Below are 24,247 nucleotides of genomic sequence, written 5' to 3'. Positions count from 1 at the left end.
GTTGTATTCAACAATATCTGTCCTCGTAAGCACTGTGGTAGACTTAAATGTTATATTTTCATTGTTTGTAGATTAAATGATATTGAAAAAAAAAACAGTCTACGTATATGCCTATAATCATAAGGACTGATACGGTTTGTGTATATATATACATTTTATTAGTTATTGACTGCAACAACAAAAACGTCTTCATTTTAAATTAATTGTTGACTCATCTGACCTTATTTTTCTTTGTGAAATTACTTAATGGGTCAAACTTAATTTAATTCTGGAGCACACATATTTTGCTTTCATATAGCCTACACTTTATATTAGATCACAAGGGTTCAGTTCAAAGAATAAAAATCTGGAGTTCACAAACAAGCTAAAAACTTGATCTGCAGCTATCCGGTGTTATTTTAGTATCATTGAGGTACTATTAGTTTTTATTAATATTTTTCATTTTCATGTTAATTCTAATTATTTTTAAATGTCTATAGGCTTGTTTTTTTTAATTATTATTTTATTTTGTATTTATTTTAGTTCAAGTTAATCTAAATAAAGATGAGAAATCTTGCTTTGTTCACTAGTTAGCTAGTTTTAGTGAACCCTGTTCCAAATTCAGTGAGTGGTATTCAGTCCACGCATCCTCTCAAACGTTTATTTTGATTTTTTTTTAAAAATACATTTTACCTTTGTGTAAAACTCCTGGTAGCCTGATCAATTAATGATGGTGATGTTAAAATTGTTGCTGATGTTGCTTCTAGTTCATACATGACGGCAAATTAACTTAAGTCAAGCACATTGCATAGTAGGATGCAGAATTCTAAGTACTTAGTATGCATACTACAAGAATAGTATAGTAGGCTACTATGTTATTCCACCATAGCCAGCTTCAGGCTTTTAACCAATTAAATCACAGCAGCTACAGAGATAACCAATCAGGTTTTATTTAGAATAGAGTGGCATACTAGTGACAGAACTTTGCCTCTTTATACACAGATCAACCAATGAGAAAAAAAAGAAAAACAAAACAAGTTCTTTAAAAAAATGTGCATGTATAAAACCACGCTGGGCGACTGTCAGACCAGGACCATGCTGGTCTGTGATTGGCACACAGACACAGGAAGGCCCGCCTCATATTTGGCTATGAATAGAAAGAGTGACAGGTTACAGGTAGAAATGAGTAGAAAAGACCGCAATGCAAACTCAAAGTTCCACTGATGTCCATAACATTAACACACAGTGACCTCCACATGCTCCAGAATGGACAGGTGCATGTTTGTTGTTGGGAGGTGGGGGCTTCACAAGGACATGTGAATGTGTTGCTCACAAGATTAGATTGTAGGAGTGGTGGGGTGAACGCTGTGAAAGATCAAAATATTAAACCTCCAGCACCAACAGCTTGTTTTGTACAAAAAAATGTTAAACAATCATCACGTCTTAATACCTGAATTTCACATACTAATTGTAGGCTTGCAACTATTTGTTTAGCATGCAAGCAATTGATTAACATTATTAAGTCAATATTCCAATTAGACACTAATGATTGCTGAGGTTTTGTGAGCATTGATTGTTAAAGCCAGTCTCTTAGACACAACTGAAGACAAATCCTGAACTAATAGATAAATTTTTTGTAATGAAGGTTATTGTGTTTCACTTTTTAATTGTCATTTAAAATAATGAAACAAAAACATAAGTATTATAATTATTTTCTCAATAATTACAAATACTAATAATTGCATTATTTTTTTGCAGTATATTTATAACTTTCTCTGTGTTTTGTTGTTGTAGATCAGTTGCAAATTCATTTCTATCTTTGTTTGGTCTATGTGGTCTATGTTAAAGCCTCAAGGTTAAAATGCTTCATGTTTTTCATTGTTTCACGTAAAAAGTGACATAATTATGCAAACATTTACAAGTCTTTATTTTACATGTGAATATATAGTGGTGTAATGGCATCGCTGCTATTCTTTAGACATCTACTAGGTGGTGTACTTATTCAGTAGACTGAATATTACAGAACAGACAGCCAAGTAGAAAATGTGAATATTGGTAAAAGAAACCCCCAAATATCGGTCAAACCGATTATCGGTCTGTAACTTTTATTCAGTGTCCAGGAGACTGGCCCTTACTATAGTAATTTAATTAAAGGTGTGCTGTGATGGGTCAGAAATCACTCTATGTCCTATTTACAAGGCCGAGGCTGTGATGCTATGTAACATGTTTTGTGTGTTTGTGCAATTGTCAGTGTCACAGAGCAATTTAAGTGCAGGGAGAGGAGAATATGTCCCCACAACGGAAGAACTATTGGGGAGTGAATCACACTTGCAGATGCATTAAAACAAGCCAATATTCACACATACATACTCACGTACACTGTCAGGACATGATCATACAGAGTACAATATTCAAGCTACTGGTACTGTTGCACAGGTGTGACATTACAATCATAGACTGAAGTACAACCACCCCGTATGGGTCTCAAGATCTCCCCCACCTTCCTAAAATATTCCATGGAGAACAGTGTGGCATCTTGAATGTGCTCTAGGAGACACACTCAGTTGAATATGCTTGAGTGTAAAAAATCATGACCATGCATTCTAAACGCATGATTTGTGATATAACAGGATGCATTATTTGATGTCACGTTTCAGTGTTATGGCAGCTTTACCCTCAGCAATATGTTTATAAACGGGGATGGGTATAATTCTCCATTACTATGAATATAAAAAGGAAATTTCAGGGACGGAGTGCTGATACTGTGCACACACCGTCCAAGATTGGATATAGTACATTTACATGATCAGATATTTAAAATGATATGTGTTAAGACAAGTTGTCATCATTTCAGCGTTTTGCTAACATCTTGTGCTACAGCTGCGAGTCACATCACATGACATGTCACATACATTCTGAGCATGTCAACCACAGAGACTGTTGTTGATAGCTTGTTATTGCTAATTCATGCATTTCTAGTCATTTTGTTTTTATGAATTAAATGTATCCTGACACGGACATCAAATAAAACACAATAACAGAGGAAAGAGTGATAGTAATTTTGACTATCACTGAAATCGCACTACTTAATCAACACGTTCCTACAACATCCGTCTTGAGCATGACCGTCCATCAGGGTTGTTTGTGTGGCATGTATGCGAGTGGAAATTTCTCCAATTGTGAGTGAATGTGGCGGTGAGAGAGACTAACCTTGTGCTTTCAAAACAAAAACCGGACGCTTGACTAATGACTGGTGAAATACTAATAAACCTGAGCAAAGGTTTCAGCATTTCTCCAGGTTAAACTGACAAAAACTGGATAACGATAGCATATGTGTCTGTGTGTGTTTAATTTTTTACTACAATAGCATGGTTAAAAGCTTGACAAAAATAAAAAGTTGTGTTGATATTTACACCGATAAAACCTTACTGCACAGCTAAATAGATAATATCCTTCACTACGAATATTATGATCACCATTTTCCTTCCTTTCAGAGCTGCTGATATATTATTGATTATTACTAATGATTACTAAAGTCTTTATACAGAGCAGAGGAGAGGCTATTCCTCTGATTCTATGCATGCGCTCCCTCACAGCAAACCTTCAGTGTTTTTAATGTGCTGTGTACGTGTTTCGGGCTCCCTGCTCCAATCGGCCGGTACCGTCGTGCTGACACACGCTCTCACCAGCAGAGGGTGTCGGGCCGAGTGTGTGCACCTGTGCGTGTGTGTGTGCGCGTGAGTCTAGGCTGGGGTCACATGGGCACCTTAGACATACAATCGCACACATATGCACAAGCACACACACAAACGCTCGCTCTGCTCGAGCTCTGTTTCTAGCACCAGGGAAATGGAAGGCACCACACAACGTTGGATCTATGACCTTGGTGACAGAAGAGCATTTCGAGTACAGACTCCAAATTCCTCCTCTATTTCTGCCATGCAACTCCTATTTCTGCTCCTTTTTCTCCCTCTCACTTGACTTTCACAATCCCTCCATGACCCCAACAATGTTCATTTCTTCTCCCTCATTTTTCATGCTGTTTTTTTTTTTGCTCCCATAATATTGTGCAGGAAACACATCTGAAACGCAGTGTCTTTACAAAAAAAGATTCAGGTCATAATTTCATAGAACAACGATCCTAAACAAGACGGGACAAGGTTGGAGAGATGAAGGAGGTTGTACGTATGGATGTTAGGCGTAGAATTCTTCCTGCCTGTCTGGTTTCTGGTAGGTGACGGTGGCTTGTTTAGGCTCCTCCAATGTGTAGCTGCCTTCATCTTTCTTTTTCATCCGGTAGACGAGTAACATTACGAGGAATGCTGCGAAGAGTGCTCCGACTACACCTCCGACAATCACCGCTGGAGAAAGAACAAGAGACATTGATTACTTACAGCATTTCAAATTCAAATCATTATGAACACTTCAACAACAATTATGTTCTCTCCCACCATCCATAAATGTGCAAATGTCTCGGAGTCAATGACAAAAAAAAGAGTGTTCAAGATCAAAAATATGAATTTAAATCTTTTTTCTTTTTTTTTTTTTTATCAAGTCCTATCTTTTCATATGGTTTTGGGGGAGGAAATAATAATAAATGGCTATTTATAATATTTTAACAAAAGTATTATAAAAAAGTATAATATTTGTACAATTTCCTAAGAAATAATAACAGATTACATTTTATAATTTATAAAAATATTTTTATAAATGAATACAATACAAGTTTATTTCAGAAATGTAAACATTTGTTTTAAAATTTAATTTAAAAATGTAAAAACATGTTATTAAGGAATTCAAGCATTGCATGTATAAACTGAAATTTTAATATATTTTTAAACAAATCAATAGGACAATAAATAAATTGTTATGACATTGACCCCCCATCTCATTATGCTGAAAATCAGTCAAAATTTAGGGGATGCAATGCCAACAATAAGCACAACTACAAATGAACTCTTCTGAAGGAGACAGCTGATTTCAGTTTCATTGATGTATTTGAACCAAACACACTGCATGATAAAAACCCAACCAATGAAAAGACAGATAAATAAAGACACAGACAAACAAACATAAAACACATTTAATCAAGGCAGGGAGAGTTTTATCTGCGAAAATCGAAAATTCAAAAAACGAGCTAAAATCCAACTAATTTCACACTATAGCCTGCGACTCCTACATCTTTACCTATGACCAGGAAGTCTGCAAATACAAAGGCAAACAGTCCTCCAATCAGAATGGCTGAGGAGAGAGAGACAGCATATCAGATGACAGAGAGAGACGAGAGGGGAGATGGAAACAGAGAGGCAGCAAAACAAACAGAGAAGGTGAACGTGAACAAGGAAAAAAGATAAAGAGCAGAAGACCGTGTTCTCCTCAGAGAGCTAAAATAAAGTCCACTGGAGGCTCTTGCTTGAGATCATAAGAGCAAGCTTTTGTTAAAGGGATAGGACAGCAAAAATATAAATCATTTTTGGGTGAACTGTTCTTTAAACAACTGTTACTCCAAACATAATACTCCTACTAATAATATTGCTAACAACTAATGACTAGCTTTTGTGAAATGCTATTTCATGCTTGAACCTTGAACACAATATCTATTACTGTTCAAACGTTTGGAGTCAGATGGTGGAAAAAGATGTTTTTCTTTTCTCAAAGAAATTAATACTTTTATTCAGCGAGGATGCATTGAATTGTCAAAAGTGGCAGTAGAGACATTTATAATGTTACAAAATATTTCTATTTTAAATAAATGATGACCTTTATTCAGCTTTGCCATCACAGGAATAAATAACATTTTAAAATATATAAATAAAAATGGTTATTTTAAATTATAATAATATTTCACAACTTATATTTTTACTATGTACTTTACTGTTTATCTTAGTGCACATAAGAGACTTCTTTCAAATATATATATATATATATATATATATATATATATATAAATCACCAACCACAAACTTTCAAACAGTAGTGTATATGTTAAGCTGTACAATAATGCCATAAAGTTTTTCCGCAATAGGACTTTCAGTTCAGTGTGGTCTATTAATCTTATAAGCAACAGGGAGACAGACAAAAACATGTACAAAAATAAAAATTGAAAGATATATACAAGACAAATAGACAAACAGGTTTAAAGACAGAAGCCAAAAAACCAGGAAAGACTGAACTGGGTTGTGGGAGTAGGTTTGAATGTGTCAGGCATCCCTCACCTATCAAAACTTCCTTCCTCTCAAGGATGTTCTTCTGTGGAAGTTGAGCGGCTGAGCTTCCAGCAGCATCTACTGTGTTACCAGTCAAGTCTGGTTCTCCTGCCACGCCAGGCTCCCCTTTGCCTCTCCTGACCTCGTTGCCTTGGCGACCTTCATTCTCACGGATTTCAAAATCACTTGGACTTGGTCCTGCAACTTCATTATTTACAGCTTCATTTGGTGTTTGTGTCTAAATGAGGAATAAAAAAAGAAAGGAAAAATTATGCCCCTTCAAATTTGCACAACAGATCATGTATAGCGGAAAAGAACATTTCCAGAGAAACAGAGGAAAACTGCTGACCAACTTCTGTAGAAATTCTTGGGATTAATATATTATAAACTTGGTTTTTGAGAGTAGAATTAGCAAAGATGTCTGATAAATCATCTGATGAAAGTGTGGTAACTAAATCAATGAAATTAATTCACAAATGACACAACAAATAATGCCACTCATACTTTGTTCTTTTTTTTTGTCATAAATGTCCAAAAACCTTTTGGGGCGACTGCTTTAGATCCCAAAGGGAATAAGAGAATACTTACGGAGCAAATCATTCATGTCAAAAGCAATAATGGGATTAGGGATGCACATTATATTGGCACCATATTGGTTATTGGCCAATGTGGCAAGATTTTTTTTATTAAATGGACCTATACCTATCGACAATTGATATTTAACTGTGCATTTCCACTATTTTAACAGTTAGATTGCCTTTGCTCACATCTAATGCTCACTTAAACTTAATCTTTAAAATTAATAATTTAACAATACTGTAATATTCAAATAATACTTATAAATGTAATCTTTAACAAGTCTCAAAATAAATATCCCGTTTGTAGATTTTGTTGTGCTGCCTAAATTCACTTGAAGCATTTTAAGATTTTAATTTGTAGTGTTTTATGTTTAATTAAAGATTAGATAATTCTTAAATTAATTAAGATTTTAATATCTACCATTTATTAAAAATAATTACTTGCTCAGTATTGGCTGGAATTTTCATACTGGTGCATCTCTTGGAATATTATTTATTTGTTAATTTTATTTATGTATTTAATTAACTTAAGACATATAGAATAACTAATTTTTTATATCTGCCATTTATTTAAAATGATTGTCAGGATATCTGTATTAGTTAGAACTAGATAGATAGATAGATAGATAGATAGATAGATAGACTTTCACTACTGGCTTATCTGTATTGGCCAGAGTTTTCATATCGGTGCATCCTTGCATGTAATATTGTTTCTTTTTTATTTATGTATACTGAGGACTATCTAACCTGTGTTGTGGTCATCACTGAACGAGTGCTGCTCTCAGTTGGGGCGGCTCTACTGGGGGTAGCGTGTGGTTTCCGGGGTCGTATGGGGGCGGTGCTCGGAGTGGTCGGGGCAGGACGTGGTCTGGTTGGCTTAGCAGTGGTGGATGCAATGGTGGTTGGGATGACCTCAGTGGTTGTGATGTCATCTGTTGTCGTCTCCGGTGTGCTTGATGGCTCTAACATGATGGTTTCTGTAGTAATGTATAGATCCTCCTCTTCTTCTGTGGTGGCGAGGTCCTCCGGGTCACTAGTGGCCACCGTAGTCTCACCCAGAGTGGTGGATGAGTCCACGAACACTAGAGGAACATCAGTCAGCCGGGGGGCAACCGTAGCTTTCGATCTCTCTTGTTCCTCCTCTCCGTCTTGCACTTTATCAGCACCCAACCTTATTACGATCTCAGATTCCTGTTCTCTATCCTGTTCCTTCGCCCGTCTCATTTCCTCCTCCTCAAGCTCCTCCCACTTTTTCTCAATCTCCATCTCCAATTTGCTGTCTCTGTCTACATCTTGTCCCAAGCCGCTCTCGCGTTCCACCTCAGGTGGAGGTGGGCTACTTGGCTCGGCGGCGGGGGAGGCCGAGGGGGCAGGGCCAGTGGCCTGTGTGGTAGAAAGTGGGAGGGGCTCTTCTGTTGTGACCGCCACACCTGCTGAAGTTGGACTAACGTCTATATCTGGAACTGGAGGCGTAGAGAAAGAGCAATGAAAACACGGTGAGACAGGGTGAAGGAGATCAATACTCACAGCCATTTTAGACCGTGTTAATGTGTCATATGATACCTAGCAAAAGCGTCTGCAAGGCTTCAAAGCAACCTTTGGATTGGTCAGCCCAGGAATGTGAACATCCCCATGGCAACACATGAATAAAATATCAATAACCTTGGTAAGAAATACACATGCACACACACTAGAAACAAAGAACAAAGCAAGCGCCACTGCAACACACAAACTCTGCTGATAAAGCGCACACACATAGACAGTGGTTCTTTACCTACAGGCATTCTTATGTCCCAAGGGTTGATTTTTATTAAAACTAACCGATTTCAACAGATAACAGATTTTTCTTCTTTTTATGAAATGAAGGCCACATTAATATTGTCTTAGAAACTTCACCTTTATTTTTTGCTGTTTTATGTTTCAAATGCTTTAGGAATAGATTTTATTGTTTATCCTTGACCTTGATGCTTAAAAATTATGAAAGGCCATCATAACAATAAATATATTTTAAAAACTATGATAATCTAAACGTACTAAAATGATCAGAAACTACTTCAATGTTTAGTGAAGATGTTTCATTTATATAATTAATTTTTACACATACAGAATTATTACAAGTTGTGATGTCATTTTTACCACGAGTTGTTAGTGTAATGGAAAAAAAGGTCAATGTTACCCTTTTTACATTTTGTTTTACATTATCTATATTGTTGATTTTTCAATCAATTGCAAAAACTATGCAAAAAGACTATTAAATGTATGAAAATGAGCTGTTTATTCCATTTTAGTCCATTTAAAATGTCATGTCCACCTCAGATTTGTATTAAACACAATACATCACTTGAGACGTGATGGAAATGACATTGTGGTGGAAATTCAACAAAATGAATTTCAACAAAATCACAGAAGTCTCTTGTGAGATATTTATGTCCCCTGTACAATAACGTTAGTGGTCAAATTAAATAATGTGTGAAAAGCGTGTTTGAAGAGAGTTTATTTTCTAAACGACCACAGGGCCAAAAGTGCTCTAAAGAAACACCCAAGCACTAGCGGATATTGGCCGTCCACACCCAGATTCCTGCTGATTAAGTGATCTTATTTACAGTAATCTGATTACTGAGGATCAGATGATCACTCACAAAGACACACACACATGCAAAATGAATTTCAACAAAATCACAGAAGTCTCTTGTGAGATATTTATGTCCCCTGTACAATAACGTTAGTGGTCAAATTAAATAATGTGTGAAAAGCGTGTTTGAAGAGAGTTTATTTTCTAAACGACCACAGGGCCAAAAGTGCTCTAAAGAAACACCCAAGCACTAGCGAATATTGGCAGTCCACACCCAGATTCCTGCTGATTAAGTGATCTTATTTACAGTAATCTGATTACTGAGGATCAGATGATCACTCACAAAGACACACACACATGCAAATATATGAAGAAGTGCTCTTTATTTACAAGAAAAGAAGGGCGTTTTTTTACGGTCAGTCTGTGGGTATCGGTTAGCAGAGGCTAAAATAAATGTATGAAGTTGTGGGAGGAATGTGAGACAGAGGGGCTGAGAGAGAGAGAGAGAGAGAGAGAGAGCAAAGTGAGACAGAGCAAGAGATGAAGAGGGGGATAAGGCGTCGAGTTGTGAGAATTATACCAGCTGGTGAGGGGATTGGAAGCCCGGGCTGGACTTTTAAACAAGGCAGCTGTGACCTCGTAATGAGTGATTCACACTCACACGTCACAGACATGCTAAAGTGACACATACACAAACACATCACAAATCAAACTCACAGCCAGAGCCGGATCCAGAGAATAAGTCCTCATCGTCGTAAAATCCATCTCCAGAACTCTCATCATCGCTTGGTCGAGATCTGCGACGCTGTGCCTTTAAAAAAAGAGAAAAAGAAGTCAGAAACATTTGTGCAAATCTACCAGAAGTGGAATGATTTAGCAGTACATTGTTTCAAAACCAATATCAGATTAACTGTGTGTGTGTTCATGTGTAAGTGCGAAGGGGTCTAGCGTGGGGAGCTGTTTCATCGAGAGGCCTGTTGCTAGGGGCAACACTTGCCTTTAACCCAATTTCTTAAATAGGGATGAAAATTCAGCAGAAAAAGAGTTCTCGACTGTCCTCAGACCCAACGTGAGAAAACTGTGGTCATCAAATGCACAAAAACCCTAGTAAAATAAATTCTAAACAAATTAGCAGTTCCCATCAAACATAAAAGTTTAGAGGCTCTTTCTGGCAACAAATGTCCTTTAAAAATATTGAATGTAAGTATAGTCACTAGTCAGCAGCCAACATGCTTAGAGTGACGCTTTCAAAAACAACATTACGTAACACCAAACCATTGGTGTAAAAGCACTACCCCCTCTTCTGAATCATTCTTTACTCTTGTGGTTGCTTTCCTTCCCCCCCCCCGCTCTCATGATTGGTTAGTCTCCATCCCAGCAACACCCCATAAATACTCAGACCCATAAACCGATCCCATGCCCTCCCAGTAATCCCCCATAAACACACAGACTGGCCCCAAAATGCTGTTAGTAATCAGCATGCACTTAAGCTTAAGAGCATCATACACAAACAGACACACTATTATAACTGTGCCCAGTTCTGTATCTGGTCTAATTACATATTATGCACATAATATAGCCTATATTTATGTGCCTTTATGTTTTGCATTGTAAGCATGTGTGATTCACTTATCACTTATATATATATATATATATATATATATATACACACACACATACTATGATACTATTTTATTTTTTTATTTTATTTTATTTTCCATGCTATTTTTTACAGCTCTTTACTATATTTAATAATTTTTATTTACATGCACGTTTAACAATACACTGCAATAATTTAAATATATACATACAAATAAATACATATTATATATAATATGTATCTATAACATTAATCACTAAGATTTTCTTTAATGTTTTTGGAAAGAAGTACTGATCAAAAATGCAATAAAAAAGTGAAACTGATTAAAATACTGTAAACACGATTACAATGTTTTGTATTTCTGTATTTTAAAATGTAATTTATTCCTGTGATGGCAAAGCTATATTTTCAGCAGCCATTACTCCAGTCTTCAGTATCACATGATCCGTCAGAAATCATTCTAATATGTTGATTTGGTGCTCAAGAAATATTTATTATTATCAATATTGTGCTGCTTAATATTTTGTAGAAACTAAAGATTCTTTGATGAAAAGAAAGTGAAAAAAAAAAAAACAGCATTTATATGAAATCTTAATCTTTTGTAACATTATAAATGTCTTTACTGTCACTTTTGGTCAGTGTCTTTCCTGAATAAAAGTATTACTTTCTTTAAAAAAAAACTGTTTTTATTAAAATATGTAAATATATTAACAAACACATATTTCCATTACCATTTTGAGGCAAACAAACAGTTTGAAACGCATCAAGTTTATACCAGAAACGTTATCTCAGTCTTAATGCTCTCATATTCAAATATAGTTGTGAGACAAGAAAGGACCTTTAGGGTATTATAATAGCCTGATAAAAAGCACATTTAAATCTAGGGCTGGGTATCGTTCAAAATTTTTCGATATCGATAACGATACCGATACCTTGACTTCGATACCGGTTCCTGAACGGCAAGTGCTGCAGGCTTATTGGCTCACTGATGCTGATGAGATTAACCCCTTAGGTATCGAAATTTGGTACCGAACGACAAAGACGTTTTTCGATACTCGATGGTATCGAGGCAATTCGGTCAGTGCCTAAAAAGTATCGAACTCGATACCCAGCCCTATTTAAATCACCACAATATTCATGATGCATAATGTTATATTACCGGCAAAATTTTTGTGACTATTGTGACTATATCACCCTCTCTAGTGCCAAACACATACTATTAATCTGAAGCAATTCCAGTTACTATTCTAGCCATTTTATCAACTAAACCAGCTCTAAATAGTGCTATGGATTTGTGCTGATCTTTTGTTAAGCTCAAAGTGCATGTGAACACTAGGGAATCAGATCCCACTGTGCCTCAATCTGAACTGCTATTAACCACAGGCCATTCACTAAATGCAATCAGGTCTAATGTGATTTCCTCTCCAACCTGTACAACACTCAGAAATACATGCTGCAGATGCACCGGACCTCCTTTCCAAATCACATATGTCTCTGCAAAACCTGGTGCTCAAGATGCAAGACTAAGCCAGTATGCATATTGGGATAGATTGTGTGTTTGTGGATGTCTGTATCCTCCCCTGTAATGGTGGGGTTGGTTTGTGGTGTAATTTGGTCTACGATATGATTAAGGGGTAGAATTGGCTCGCACAGCAAGGGTTCTTTCACAAACAGTTTGTGTGTGTGGGTGTGTGTGTGCGCGTACAGATAGAGAGGGGGTGTGGGTAAAAAAGCTTTTTAGAGTCAAATGTAAATATAACATCCATCTGTCTGGCGGCACATGATGACAAAAAAATACACTGTAGGACTGCATGACTATGAGTTTTCTTTGATATTGTAATTATGATTTTTAATTTTGATTTATAGAATTTGCATTATAATGCTTATTTTGTGTGAGGCAATGGGTACGTGTAAATCAAAATTCTCTTAGCAGCATAAAAATTATGAAATATAAATTTAAATGTTTTTCCAAAATACTTCTTTGAATAACTATAATATATTTATAATGGAATGCAGTAATTATATATATATATACACACATACATGTATTGTCCTCTCTTTCTCTGCCAAATTTGATGTTTTTCTTTACTGGCTTCTTTCCAGAGGAACAGCTGCGAGTATGACTTGAGATAGAGAGAGCGTGTGAAAGAGCGAGAGAAAGATCACTGTGTAAGTAAAGTTAAGAGGTGACTTGGTCACTAGGTGATGACCTCATTACCACAGAGTTAGACACACACAAATATCTGAATGCACATCTACATGTGCCAATTAAATACAAATACCAAAAAAACAAATGCATTACAGCACCTCCACCTATAAAACAGCTGACCCTCAAGTTTAAACTTTGTCTCTTGAAATGCATGTTATATATGTGTATGAAGTGGACAGCTGTTTCTGTAGGACAATCCTTAATCCAACTAGCAAGTGATCTCATAATCCCACGGGATTAGGACCATGTCGGATGCCCATATAGGTAAAACGCTGTGTGTGTCAGTATAAGAGCTCCTCCAAAGCATACAAGTATTAAGCATTTATGATGCGGTGACAAAAACTATCCCTGGTTTAATCAACAAAGCCTGGCACATAACCAAATTATTATACATTTTACAAAACTAAATTACTAAATTTGAAATCAGCAACCCTCTTTACTTCATTAATGTGACATATTTTAAATTAAAAAAGGATATTAAAAGAGAAACAATTGTAGGGTGGAGCTATATTTAATCGATCTGGAAATAACTGGGTTGTTAAAAGTGACAGGTGTTTGGAGGGGAGGGGTTGAAAAAAAGGAATTTTTAAAAAAAAAACTTCTAATTCAATTACATAAATGTATACAAAAACATGAATAACACTTTTTAAATTTAAGTTAATAACTATTGTTAAAAATATTTTTATTTATATTTTTATAGAAATTTGAAAGACAGAGAAAGAATAAATTTAAACAAGAAAATTTAAAATGTAAAAATGATTGTTCACAATAAAAATGTGTATTAAAGTAAACAAATGCATACAAATTTTAATTCATGCTCCTTGTAAGAGTCATTTTTTTTACTCAAACATAAAACAGTGGCTTCTGTCTTAGAAGAGAAATCTCAACTTCGTAATAAACGATTTGCTAGATTGGATGAGCAGTTAAGGCAGTTTTGGCTTGGGTTTTCCAAGTGTTATGTGGGGAAAGTGTCTGGAAAGCTTTCTGCTGAGAAGTTGCCATGGAAACACTTTCATGGTATATTATCCGAGTCATGACCGCTCTTCCCACAGGACAGCCAGCCTAAAACACCCGGAATCACTGCTGTCTGGGATAACAGGGTAAAACAGGGTTAACTCGCAACAGCATGTGCGTAACATGACCGCTGTCACAGACTTGTAATAAACTCAAAAGTGCAGATCAAGTGATTCGAGTATGCAGTGCTTGTGAAGTTTAAAGGACGGTATTGTGCGTGTATTTGTGTGTCCGTGTGTGTCTGGGTGAATGAACTCTTTCTCCTCGCAAGCAGATGGGGCTTCCTGTGGATCATAACTTCTCTTGTGTTTCTAAGAAACTTTTCAAAGGAGCTAAAAAATGCAGCCAGGGGCTAGGGAATGGCTTGCCTTTGTGAGTATGTGGGTGTGCATGTAAGGGCGAGTGTGTGTGCCAGTCTTTGTGATTATGAACAGTCCTCCCCCATTCCCAGAATCCTCTACTGTTCTCAGTGTGTGTGTTTGTACTTCTGTATGTGCCCGGAGATCCTCATTTCCCATATCTTTGGGGACAATCTCAATTTTGCTGCACAAATAAAAAGGAGGAGAAGGTACATAGAACCGAGGGAATAAGAGCGACTGCAGGTTTTCTAGAATAGCAGACGCTGAAAGTGCAATAGGAGCAATTCTGGACTATTATGGAGAGTTGTTGCTCAGTAACAGCATACCTGACTTGAGTACAGAAGTGGATGAGAAACACTGTGGAAATTTGGTCTACTGTCAAGTATTTAATAGCATCTACCGCCACTACAGAATCACACTTACCAATGTAGGATTGCGCATTTTATGTAATGAGATCATCATTTAGGACACAATATTATATTGGTTTTGTTTTGTTTTTCACAAAGTTAAACTTTATGTCCTGCTACAATCAGTTAATGGCTCAACATGTCTTTAAAGGTGAGTAAAATGAACAGATGGAGTTTTGTTCTCAAAAGTAAACATTCAAACACACAAGTAAGCAATGGAAACGGTCACGTGGACACCTATACTCTAAAAGAAAAAAAGGTACAAAACTGTCACTGGGGCGGTACCCTTAGGTACAAGAGCTAAAAGGTGCATATTAAAAATTTACCACTAAATGGTACATAGGCCTATTAGTACTTTAAAAGTACGTATTAGTGCCTTTATAAAAGGTTCCGCCCAAGTGACCGCTTTGTATCTTTTATTTCTGAGATAAACACTGCATTGTATTCCATGTGTGTACAGGGTTGGTAGGCATTTCCTCTTCCTCTATGAATTTATAGATGAAGTGAAGCAGATGGATCTACTTATTCAAAAGTTTGGGATCTGAAACTTTTTTTTTTTTTTATAAAAAATAATTTTATTCAGCAAGAACGCATTATATTAGGGGTGTACTCAAATAGTCGAATGTTCGCTCTGTAATTATTATTCGCAAAAAATAAAAATACTATTCAAAATGTTCTCTGTGTTGCTTTGCTGGTCGTAAATGCAGGAATCCGTTATAAATCCTAAACACGCAAACTAAGTCAGTTATAACTAAATGCACTGGGTGGCGCTGTGGAGTGCATTAACAAGTTGATTGTATTTGACCACAGAATGTCGTCGTCTGCATCGCTTAGTTTGGAATTACTCAAAATGATCTAACTAAATGATCTTACAAAATGGAATTACTTTTGATTACATGAATCAGCGAAAGTGATATATCATAATATCACCACCACAATGAGAAATCACATGAAATTCAAACACCAGTCGACTGAGGAAAGACAGCTGTCCATCACTGCAGGTAAGCGCAGCTGTACCCCGAGTGGCCCGAGAAGAGAGCTTATGATAGCCAAATGATCTTGAGACATATGCTTCCTTTAAGTTTCCTCGAGGGAGAGTGGTTTAAGAACTGAAAACACAAAGCGCTGAAAAAATCTTTGCTTAGCACACCGTTATCTTTGCGTCTCTGGAAGGTCTGTGTCGACTGAGGAGCCAGTTCACCTGAGAATTTACATATTATTGATATAACCTAACATTTGTTGTAGAACGTTGTGTATAATGCCTAACCAAGCTTGATTCAGAAATGGTGACAAAAACTTGATTATTAAAAAATAACGTCTTTCTCCTTAAACGTCATTTAAATAAACGAATATTCGAATATGAGCCCAAATATTCGAATACAATTTTTTTTTGTTTTAAATGCCCATTCCTGCATTATATTGATTAACGGTGACAGTACTAAAGACATTTATAATGTGACAAAAGATTCTATTTCAAATAAACTTTGCAGCCTTGGTGAGCATAAGAAAAAATTCTTACCAACCCCAAAATATAAATGGTCAGCATAAGAAAAAATTCTTACCAACCCCAAAATATAAATGGTATGTATATGTTGTTTATATACATGGCATACAATGATTTTGCAATGTGGAAAGAGAAAAAAAACAGAAGTGGATGTCATTCAAATCCAGTTGTTACACCACCAAAGATTATGTTACATGTCATTTAGTGACATACAGTACAGTAATTGCAGGGACTATCCTGCACGAGTAACTTGAGGTTACAAGTCTTACTTAAGGTCACAGTAATGACAGGGCATCTGTCCCACGCTCCATTTCAGAATCCGGTTGCCAGCCCACATCAATAACCTCTACTCAACCATCATGTGATGTGCGTGTCTGTGCATGTGCATTATAAATGAAAGTCACATTTGCTTCAGAATGAGACTCATCTGACCAGAATTCATCTCAGGGTTATTATCGCCCATTAAAAACATCAGGTTAAAGCAGGAATGCAGTTTCCCGTCACACGCTCCTTCCTTTTCCACACCAAAAGATAAAAGTGGAGTGTATGGAATGTGTGTAGTTAAAGGAGAGCAAATATACAGCGAATGCGATCATGAAAGCAGTGGACTGGTTTTTCTCAACGTTATCTCACTCTCCACATACAGGCCTCCAGACTAAATGACCCCTGAAACAAAACATTCAAATACCATTTATTGCAACAAAACTTTTGTGAATATGTCGGTAATTAGCAAGCCTCGCAAAACTAAAGAGAAAAGACTAATGGCCGGTTCTCACCAAGGATGATAACTATAATGATAATGATAAAGATATGGTTTTAAAAATCATTTGCATAGTCCAACCATAATGATAATGGCACAGAGGAACGATATCATTGAAATCACTTTCAGAACATTTTTTCCAGCTGAAGAACAATAAAAACACTGACAGCGTGTCAGAATCCATCCTGCTTTAAAAATCTTGAGCCTTTCAAGAGGCAGACGTCATAACTGTAGCATGCTGTTATTATAAACAGAATGCTGATATAGTTATTGTTATAGTTATAATTATTAGTGTGAACGGACCTTAACAATAGGTCTCTTTTCAGTTTTAATCAGAATTGACTTAAAATGACTCAGTGGTTCAGTGAGTCGAACAAAAAAATTTAACTGATTCATTAAAAGGAACTTGCTCATATGATCCTGATTCACCCAAAACCATTTTTTCAAGTCCGATTTAAGCAACCATTTTAGCCCCAGACTGGAGCTCTGCTGTAGTGACATCTCTCTCTCTCTGTAATCGGTTGACTAGGTTGTGTCGACTATCCCGTTCTGTGTACCATCCCACAAAGCTCTTTAGTGACTGTGTTTAACCTTCTTGGTCTGCGTGTCAGTTTGCTCTACCTCCAGCAGGTGATTCTGCTGTAATCTTTCATCCATACACTTGTGGACTAGCAGCAGCGTAATCTGCTTTCCAGCACATCTGCCCAAGCGGACGCGTATCTAACTTAACTCATATCGATCAATATCACTTTCCATGCACAACATGATAAGTGAGGAGATTAGCAGGAAGGAATGGAGAGAAAAATAGATTGACTGAGGCAGCTGATTCCGGTCTTCTCCATCCGTCTCCCTCTCTCGCTTTCACACTCCACCTGCTTTTGCAAATGCATGACATAACAGGCAGCTATTTAACACGTTTGCAGCGTGTCTTCATTGAGAATTTAGCATGCATCCATTTGTTCCCGCTGGAAAGTTTATCTGGGGTTATACTGAAAATCACTGCGCGGGAAACACTGTGTGCACTCAGCTTGACAGTCACATTTCTCCAAACACAGCTGCTCTTATTACTGACATGTCAAAGTATAATCATACCTTAGGTAATTGCAATTACTCACAAATAGCGGTGATATTCTGAGAGACTGTGACATCCATTTATTCATATAAATTAGATGCTGACACGGCATGAGCATTTATGTGACAATATACTGTATAAACTAGATAATCTGCCAGTATGCGGCTTTTTTGACATTATCTACACTACCTTTTTTTGTTTAATAGAACTTAATAATGTATTTATAAAGGATGCATTAAATTGCTATAAAGCAGGGATCCTCAAATCTGGCCCACAGGATCCACTTTCCAGCAGAGTTTAGCTCTAACCCTAATGAAACACATCTGAGCATGCTAATCAATGTCTTCAGGATCATTAGAAAATCACAGGTAGGTGAGTTTGATTAGGGTTGGAGCTAAACTCTGCAGCGCATTGGCCCTCCAGGGCAAGATTTGAGGAACCCTGCTCTAAAGTGATAGTAAAGATATTTATGTTATACAAGATTTCTGTAATAAATGAAAACTGTTAATTTGAACTGTCTATTCATAAAAGAATCCTGGAAAAAAAAACGTCATAAAATCACAGTTTCAACAAAAATATTAAGCAGCACAACTGTTTTCAGCTTTGATAATAATAAAGGTTTCTTGAGCAGCAAATCAGCATATTTGAATGATATCTGAAGGATCATGTGACTCTGAAGCCTGGAGTAACGGCTGCTGGAAATACAGCTTTGCCATCTAAATTACATTTTTAAATAAAATGTATATAAACTATGAAACAGTTATTGTAAATATTTCACAAGTTTACCGTTTTTTGATCAAATAAATCCAGCTTTGGTAAGCATGAGAGACGTTATGCAGAACAATAAAACTAAAATCTTACCGACTCTTAACTCAAGTCAACAAAAAAGTGGATGTGTCAAATATCAGATCTGTGCATAAGGTTTCATGTAAATGTCTACATCTGCCACTGTGCCATCTCTAGACTTTTATGTTATGGTTCCTGTTTCTGTTCCTGTAACACTATTCCTGGCTGGATCAGTTCAGTGGTTTTAATAAGCCCTCTACAATCAAATATGAACACAAGTTAACCCTAAAATCAAACTGTACAGTTCATTTTAATTATAGGCTTCCTTCTTTTTTGCTGTGGCACTGGAAGTTTTTAATGTTATATTGCTGGTCAGCACTTTGGTCATTTTAACTGTGCTCTATAAATGAACTTTACTGACACATTTATTCCACTGACAGTAAGGCTGTGACAGCCAGAGGACCTTCGTTTAGCTACAGTCATGGCAATATCAGCTGTACTATCATTCAGTGTTTGTGGCAATGACAGCGTAGCACTGATCTTGGCCTAAGCCCTTGATTTGGAGGCCAAACGATGGGGGAGGTGCTAGCGTGAGCCTTGACATCACGTTTGAGTCAGAATCCATCAACTCCATTATATAAGCATAAGCATGGATTAATCGCACACAGTATTATCAATAACATACATTTAGAAAATAGCGTGAATTGTCATTAGTGACTTGCAAAATCAAAGCAATATACCTTAAATTAATAATGAAAATTACATCCTTTGTGTTCAATGGGAAAAAAAGACATGTGTCAATCTTCCTTTACACGCATAATGGAGATGTGCATACAATATTAATTTAATTTCAAAAAGAAGAAAACCGTTTAAAATTTTTATTTTTATATCTCCGCCATTCATTTGTGTAATATCACAGTTCTTGTGCAGAACTGAAAGATCTGTTATTTACAGGGTCTCTCTCTTAGTCATTCTCCACACTTGACAGAAGTCTGCATTTCATCAGCTGTGTGTGTGTGTGTGTGTGTGTGTGTGCGTGCCAGATCCCTCTTATCAAATACTCAGAGTCTGGCTGAGCAGCGCAGAATCTCTTCAGCCAACATTCTGACATTATCACATTTTTTAAAACAACTTCACAATCACGTCAGTGGTACAGATTATTATGCTTGTTTTTGTCAAAATCTGATGGATAAATACAAAGTATAGCATTCTCTCTCCCATCACAAAAACAACCTACACTGGTTGTTCAATAAAGTGTGCAATAATGCTGTGCATTACATCATCTTGTACTGCAGTATGCATTAAGAAGTCATTGCACATCTTTTGACTAAAGATTGGTACTGAAATTAATAATCTTTGTATGCAGGCCATGGTCACAGCTAATGGAAATTGAAGGGCTATATGTTTAAAAGAATTTGCCATCTTGTTTCATACAAATAACCAAAAAAAAAAGTTTTGGTGATTTTAACGTTACAAATAAAATGTTAAATGGATGAAACTCTAATAACTACTAAATGGGCAGGACTAAAAAAAAAATTGTATGCTTTGCTACAATAATAGTCTAAATAATGTCCTTAGTTTTTCAATCTGACATTTTAGTACAACATCTTTATCACTGAGCTGCTGGAATACATCGTCTAGTAAAGATTTGATCAGAGTAACAAGCCTGAATTTAGATTCGACGAGCCTCTCAACTGCACCAAAGTCCCTTTGTATTCTATTGTCTTTGACAGCACCTACTGTAGGAAGATGTTCTGGTTATTGAGTTGCAAAGACGGTGTGTTAATTTGCACATCAATGTGCACAAAGCTTTCAGCTCCGTCACTCAAACGACTCTTTGAGCTTCAAAAACGGGCAACTGTTGAGTGATTAAGCTTCAGTAGAGGTTATAGTGAAGGTGAGGATGACCTTTTGTGCACATGTTTGCGCATGCAGGCTGAGAAACAAAGAAAATGCAAATGGATTAAGCGGTGCACAGTGTTAAATCCTCAAAGATGTGCGCAGACAATTTACTTTATGCATGTGCTTTCACACACATTTTTGTCTTATGGCTGCAGGCTCATTTTTTTCTTCGGCTCTTATCTGGGAGTTTTTACTTGGTATAAATAAATCCCTAAAATAAAGTGTGTGTGAATAATAAATATTTTAAAACTATTATCTCAATGTTTGACGTCAGTTCGGCTATGCAGAGTCTTGCAGAGTCATATTATTTAACATAAATCCACTGGAACTAAAACCCCCTAAAGAAACATTCATTCAGACTGACTATGATGATATGGATAAATACTTCAAAGCAGAATTTTGAACTATTTAAATTAGCTAAATTGCAAGAGTCGCTAATACAGTTTTAATAATAATTTAAGCATTTAGCAGACGCTTTTATCCAAAGCGACTTACAGTGCATTCAGGCTATACATTTTTTACCAGTATGTGTGTTCCCTGGGAATCGAACCCACGACCTTTTGCGCTGCTAACGCAATGCTCTACCACTGAGTCAGAACCATGGGGACTGACTACTAAATAATGTAAAGTCCCTCTCGCCAGGAAATCCCTTCAGAAAAACCACATGCATATAGGTTAGGTTCACACAGCAGCTGAATACAGTTATCAGTCCCGTTTTGAAGCTAAATATGGTTTAGTTCACACATGCACTACCATTTAAAAGTTGGCCAGTAAAAATTTTTGAACGTCTCTTATGCTCACCAAGCATTTATTTGATAAAAAAATATAGTTATTACATTTCAAAACAACTGTTTTCTGTTAGAATATATTTAAATGTAATTTATTCCTGTGATGGCAAAGCTGAATTTTCAGCAGTCATTACTCCAGTCTTCAGAAATCATTCTAATATGCTGATTTGGTGCTCAACAACATTATCAATGTCAGCAATATCAGCATTTATTTGAAATAGAAAACATTTGTAACATTATAAATGTCTTTACTGTCACTTTTGATCAATTTATTCCATCCTTACTGAATAAAAACTGCATTCCCCCCCCCAATTGTACTGTCTCAACATGTGATCGGTATCATGTTTTGGTTTTAAACGAATGTCATAAAAGCATTCTGAACCGACTCTCTTAAATTTTCAGGACTCATTTGTCTTGTGTAAGCTTTGCATTTTTTTTCACGGTAACTCACAGAGATGCAAACATAAGCTGCACACGCTTTCAGAAAGTTTTAAATCCCGTCACTGCCTTTCCAACCGAGCCGCTCTCATCAGTTTTGTGGTCTGGACGCGACACAAATCCTGTGCTCTACACTGTTTTTTTTTTTCTTCCAAAAAGCACTTGAAGCTTTTGTCGGTTAATTAAGATTGAACAGATGAGGTCATGCCTTCACTGGACTCATTTATTAACTGACGTCATTTTCACTGTGATAACACTTTCTGGAGTGATGTCTCACAAATTTTGTGTGCAGCTACAGATAATGTTGTCAGTTGAATGGTAAAACGCTTGCGATGTTCCTCATCCGTAAGCCGCTTGGATTAAAAGCATCTGCTAACTGCCTAAATGTAAACGTGTATGTAAACAAATGCTATATTTTTTCACAAAGCCATCTCATTAAACGCATGAATGCGTGCTCTCAAATGAATGAAAGCACTTGCTTTAACGCGGTTCATCATTTGTCTTCATAATAAACGCAAATCTTGTTGATTAATGGCCTGCACATCGCATCTGACACGCTTCGCCAGCGTTATCTAAATATTCCTCATTCCCAATTAACTCCAGGGCTGTTTTTAACATTCTATAGACGCTCGTCTGGCGCTCACCTCGCCCCACCCTGCTACTGGAAAGTTAACGACATTCCAGAAGTCCCCGGAGCACACGGCCATGCCCCCATTCTCTCGTTAACCCAATTATCCTCGTGGATCTCCACGGAAACGAGTCACTACCCCAACCCCTTCCCCAAGCAAGAGGCCATGAGAACATCTGCAGAACAAACAAACAGACAGGGAAGGAGGGGGAGGAGGAAAAGGAAGGACACATGCGCATAAACACATTTTCTCCGGGCAAGGGCTGTCCTGTTTGGCTACAATAGCTGTATTCATATTTATAGAGCGGCTTGGTAAGGGATCTTAAAACTCCTTGTGGTTTTGGAACGCCTCCTACCAATGCTCTCTAATTTAGGCTCTTATTATAGCATGGCGCACGCAAGCACACAGAAATTTGGGACAGAAAAGCACTCGTCATTTTTGAGCGGGAAAGACATTCAATCATGCTGTGGCTTTTTCTGAGATACCGATCGCAACTGCCATTTACACATCTAAAGCCACACCCATAAAAAAACATTACACTCCAGTCCGTTATAAACGCACCAATGCCCACACATCCGACTGTAAAATATAGTTTATGTGTCCCTTTCCTCCTAGCCAGTCTCTCTCTCTCTCTCTCAGGTATGGAGTGATTTCCCCTCCCCCACCAGACTGCCGGAGCCGCATCTTAATTAGTGAGGGAGACCGAGAGAGAGAGACAGAATGAAAAAGAGCAAGCAGGGAAAGAGAAAAGAGTGAATGACAGAATGAGAAGGGAGAGACCAGAGATATGGCAGTGACGGAGATGTGCTCTGCCGTTGTCATGGTGACACTGTGGAGAACAGGTAGAGGAACACAGTCTCCTGGGAAAGAGCAACAAGCCCTGATAGTCCCCACCTTTCTCCCTCCCGCTTTCTGTTTCCACCGCTCTCAGCAATTCATCCCTCTCTCTTTTCTCTTTGCGTGGCTATACGAGCTCTGGTCCTAAAATGGGTTTCTACAGTACAGCATCATAGCTTGTAATATTCAATGACAGCATGTTCTTCCTACTGCCTCACAGGTCAAGGTGTGAAAGGAAGATTCCAGGTTCGATATGGGTGAACAACAGAATGATATCCAATCATTGCCAGCATAATGTTGAATACCACAATAAATAATTTTGACTCATCCCTATTTTTCTTTTTAAAAAATCTGAAATCTTTACACTCTTTATGTGGTTTATGGGGAATATCCATAGGTGTAATGTTTACCTTGCAATACCCATGTCATTATACACATTTCTATCCTCGTATATAGAGTGTGTGTGTATATATACACTGTATATATATATATATATATATAAATAAGGTTTAGGCAATTGTATGTAGTTGGTGTTTTTTTTCTGTATGCATGTTACTATTTCATGTATGTATATATATATATATATATAATATATATATATATATAT

General features: G+C 36.9%; 1 protein-coding gene across 1 annotated transcript in view; it reads right to left on the bottom strand.

The window, feature by feature from the left end:
* Window positions 1–4,129: 4,129 nt before the first annotated feature.
* The window catches only part of LOC107706193 (syndecan-3-like), a 26,509-nt gene continuing 6,391 nt past the window's right edge, over window positions 4,130–24,247 (bottom strand). The window contains exons 2-5 of the mRNA XM_016509808.1: window positions 10,053–10,146; window positions 7,511–8,226; window positions 6,195–6,423; window positions 4,130–4,340 (exon numbers count right to left, since the gene is read on the bottom strand). Of these exons, the coding sequence (XP_016365294.1) occupies window positions 4,174–4,340; window positions 6,195–6,423; window positions 7,511–8,226; window positions 10,053–10,146 (1,206 nt within the window). The 3' untranslated portion in view covers window positions 4,130–4,173. The remainder of the gene's footprint in view (window positions 4,341–6,194; window positions 6,424–7,510; window positions 8,227–10,052; window positions 10,147–24,247) is intronic.

This window comes from Sinocyclocheilus rhinocerous, unplaced genomic scaffold (genome assembly GCF_001515625.1).
Source record: "Sinocyclocheilus rhinocerous isolate Xijiao unplaced genomic scaffold, SAMN03320098_v1.1 scaffold53, whole genome shotgun sequence".
In the NCBI taxonomy this organism is placed as follows: domain Eukaryota; kingdom Metazoa; phylum Chordata; class Actinopteri; order Cypriniformes; family Cyprinidae; genus Sinocyclocheilus; species Sinocyclocheilus rhinocerous.
The sequence above is the reverse complement of the archived record's forward strand: the minus strand, read 5'-3'. Positions and strand labels throughout refer to the sequence as shown.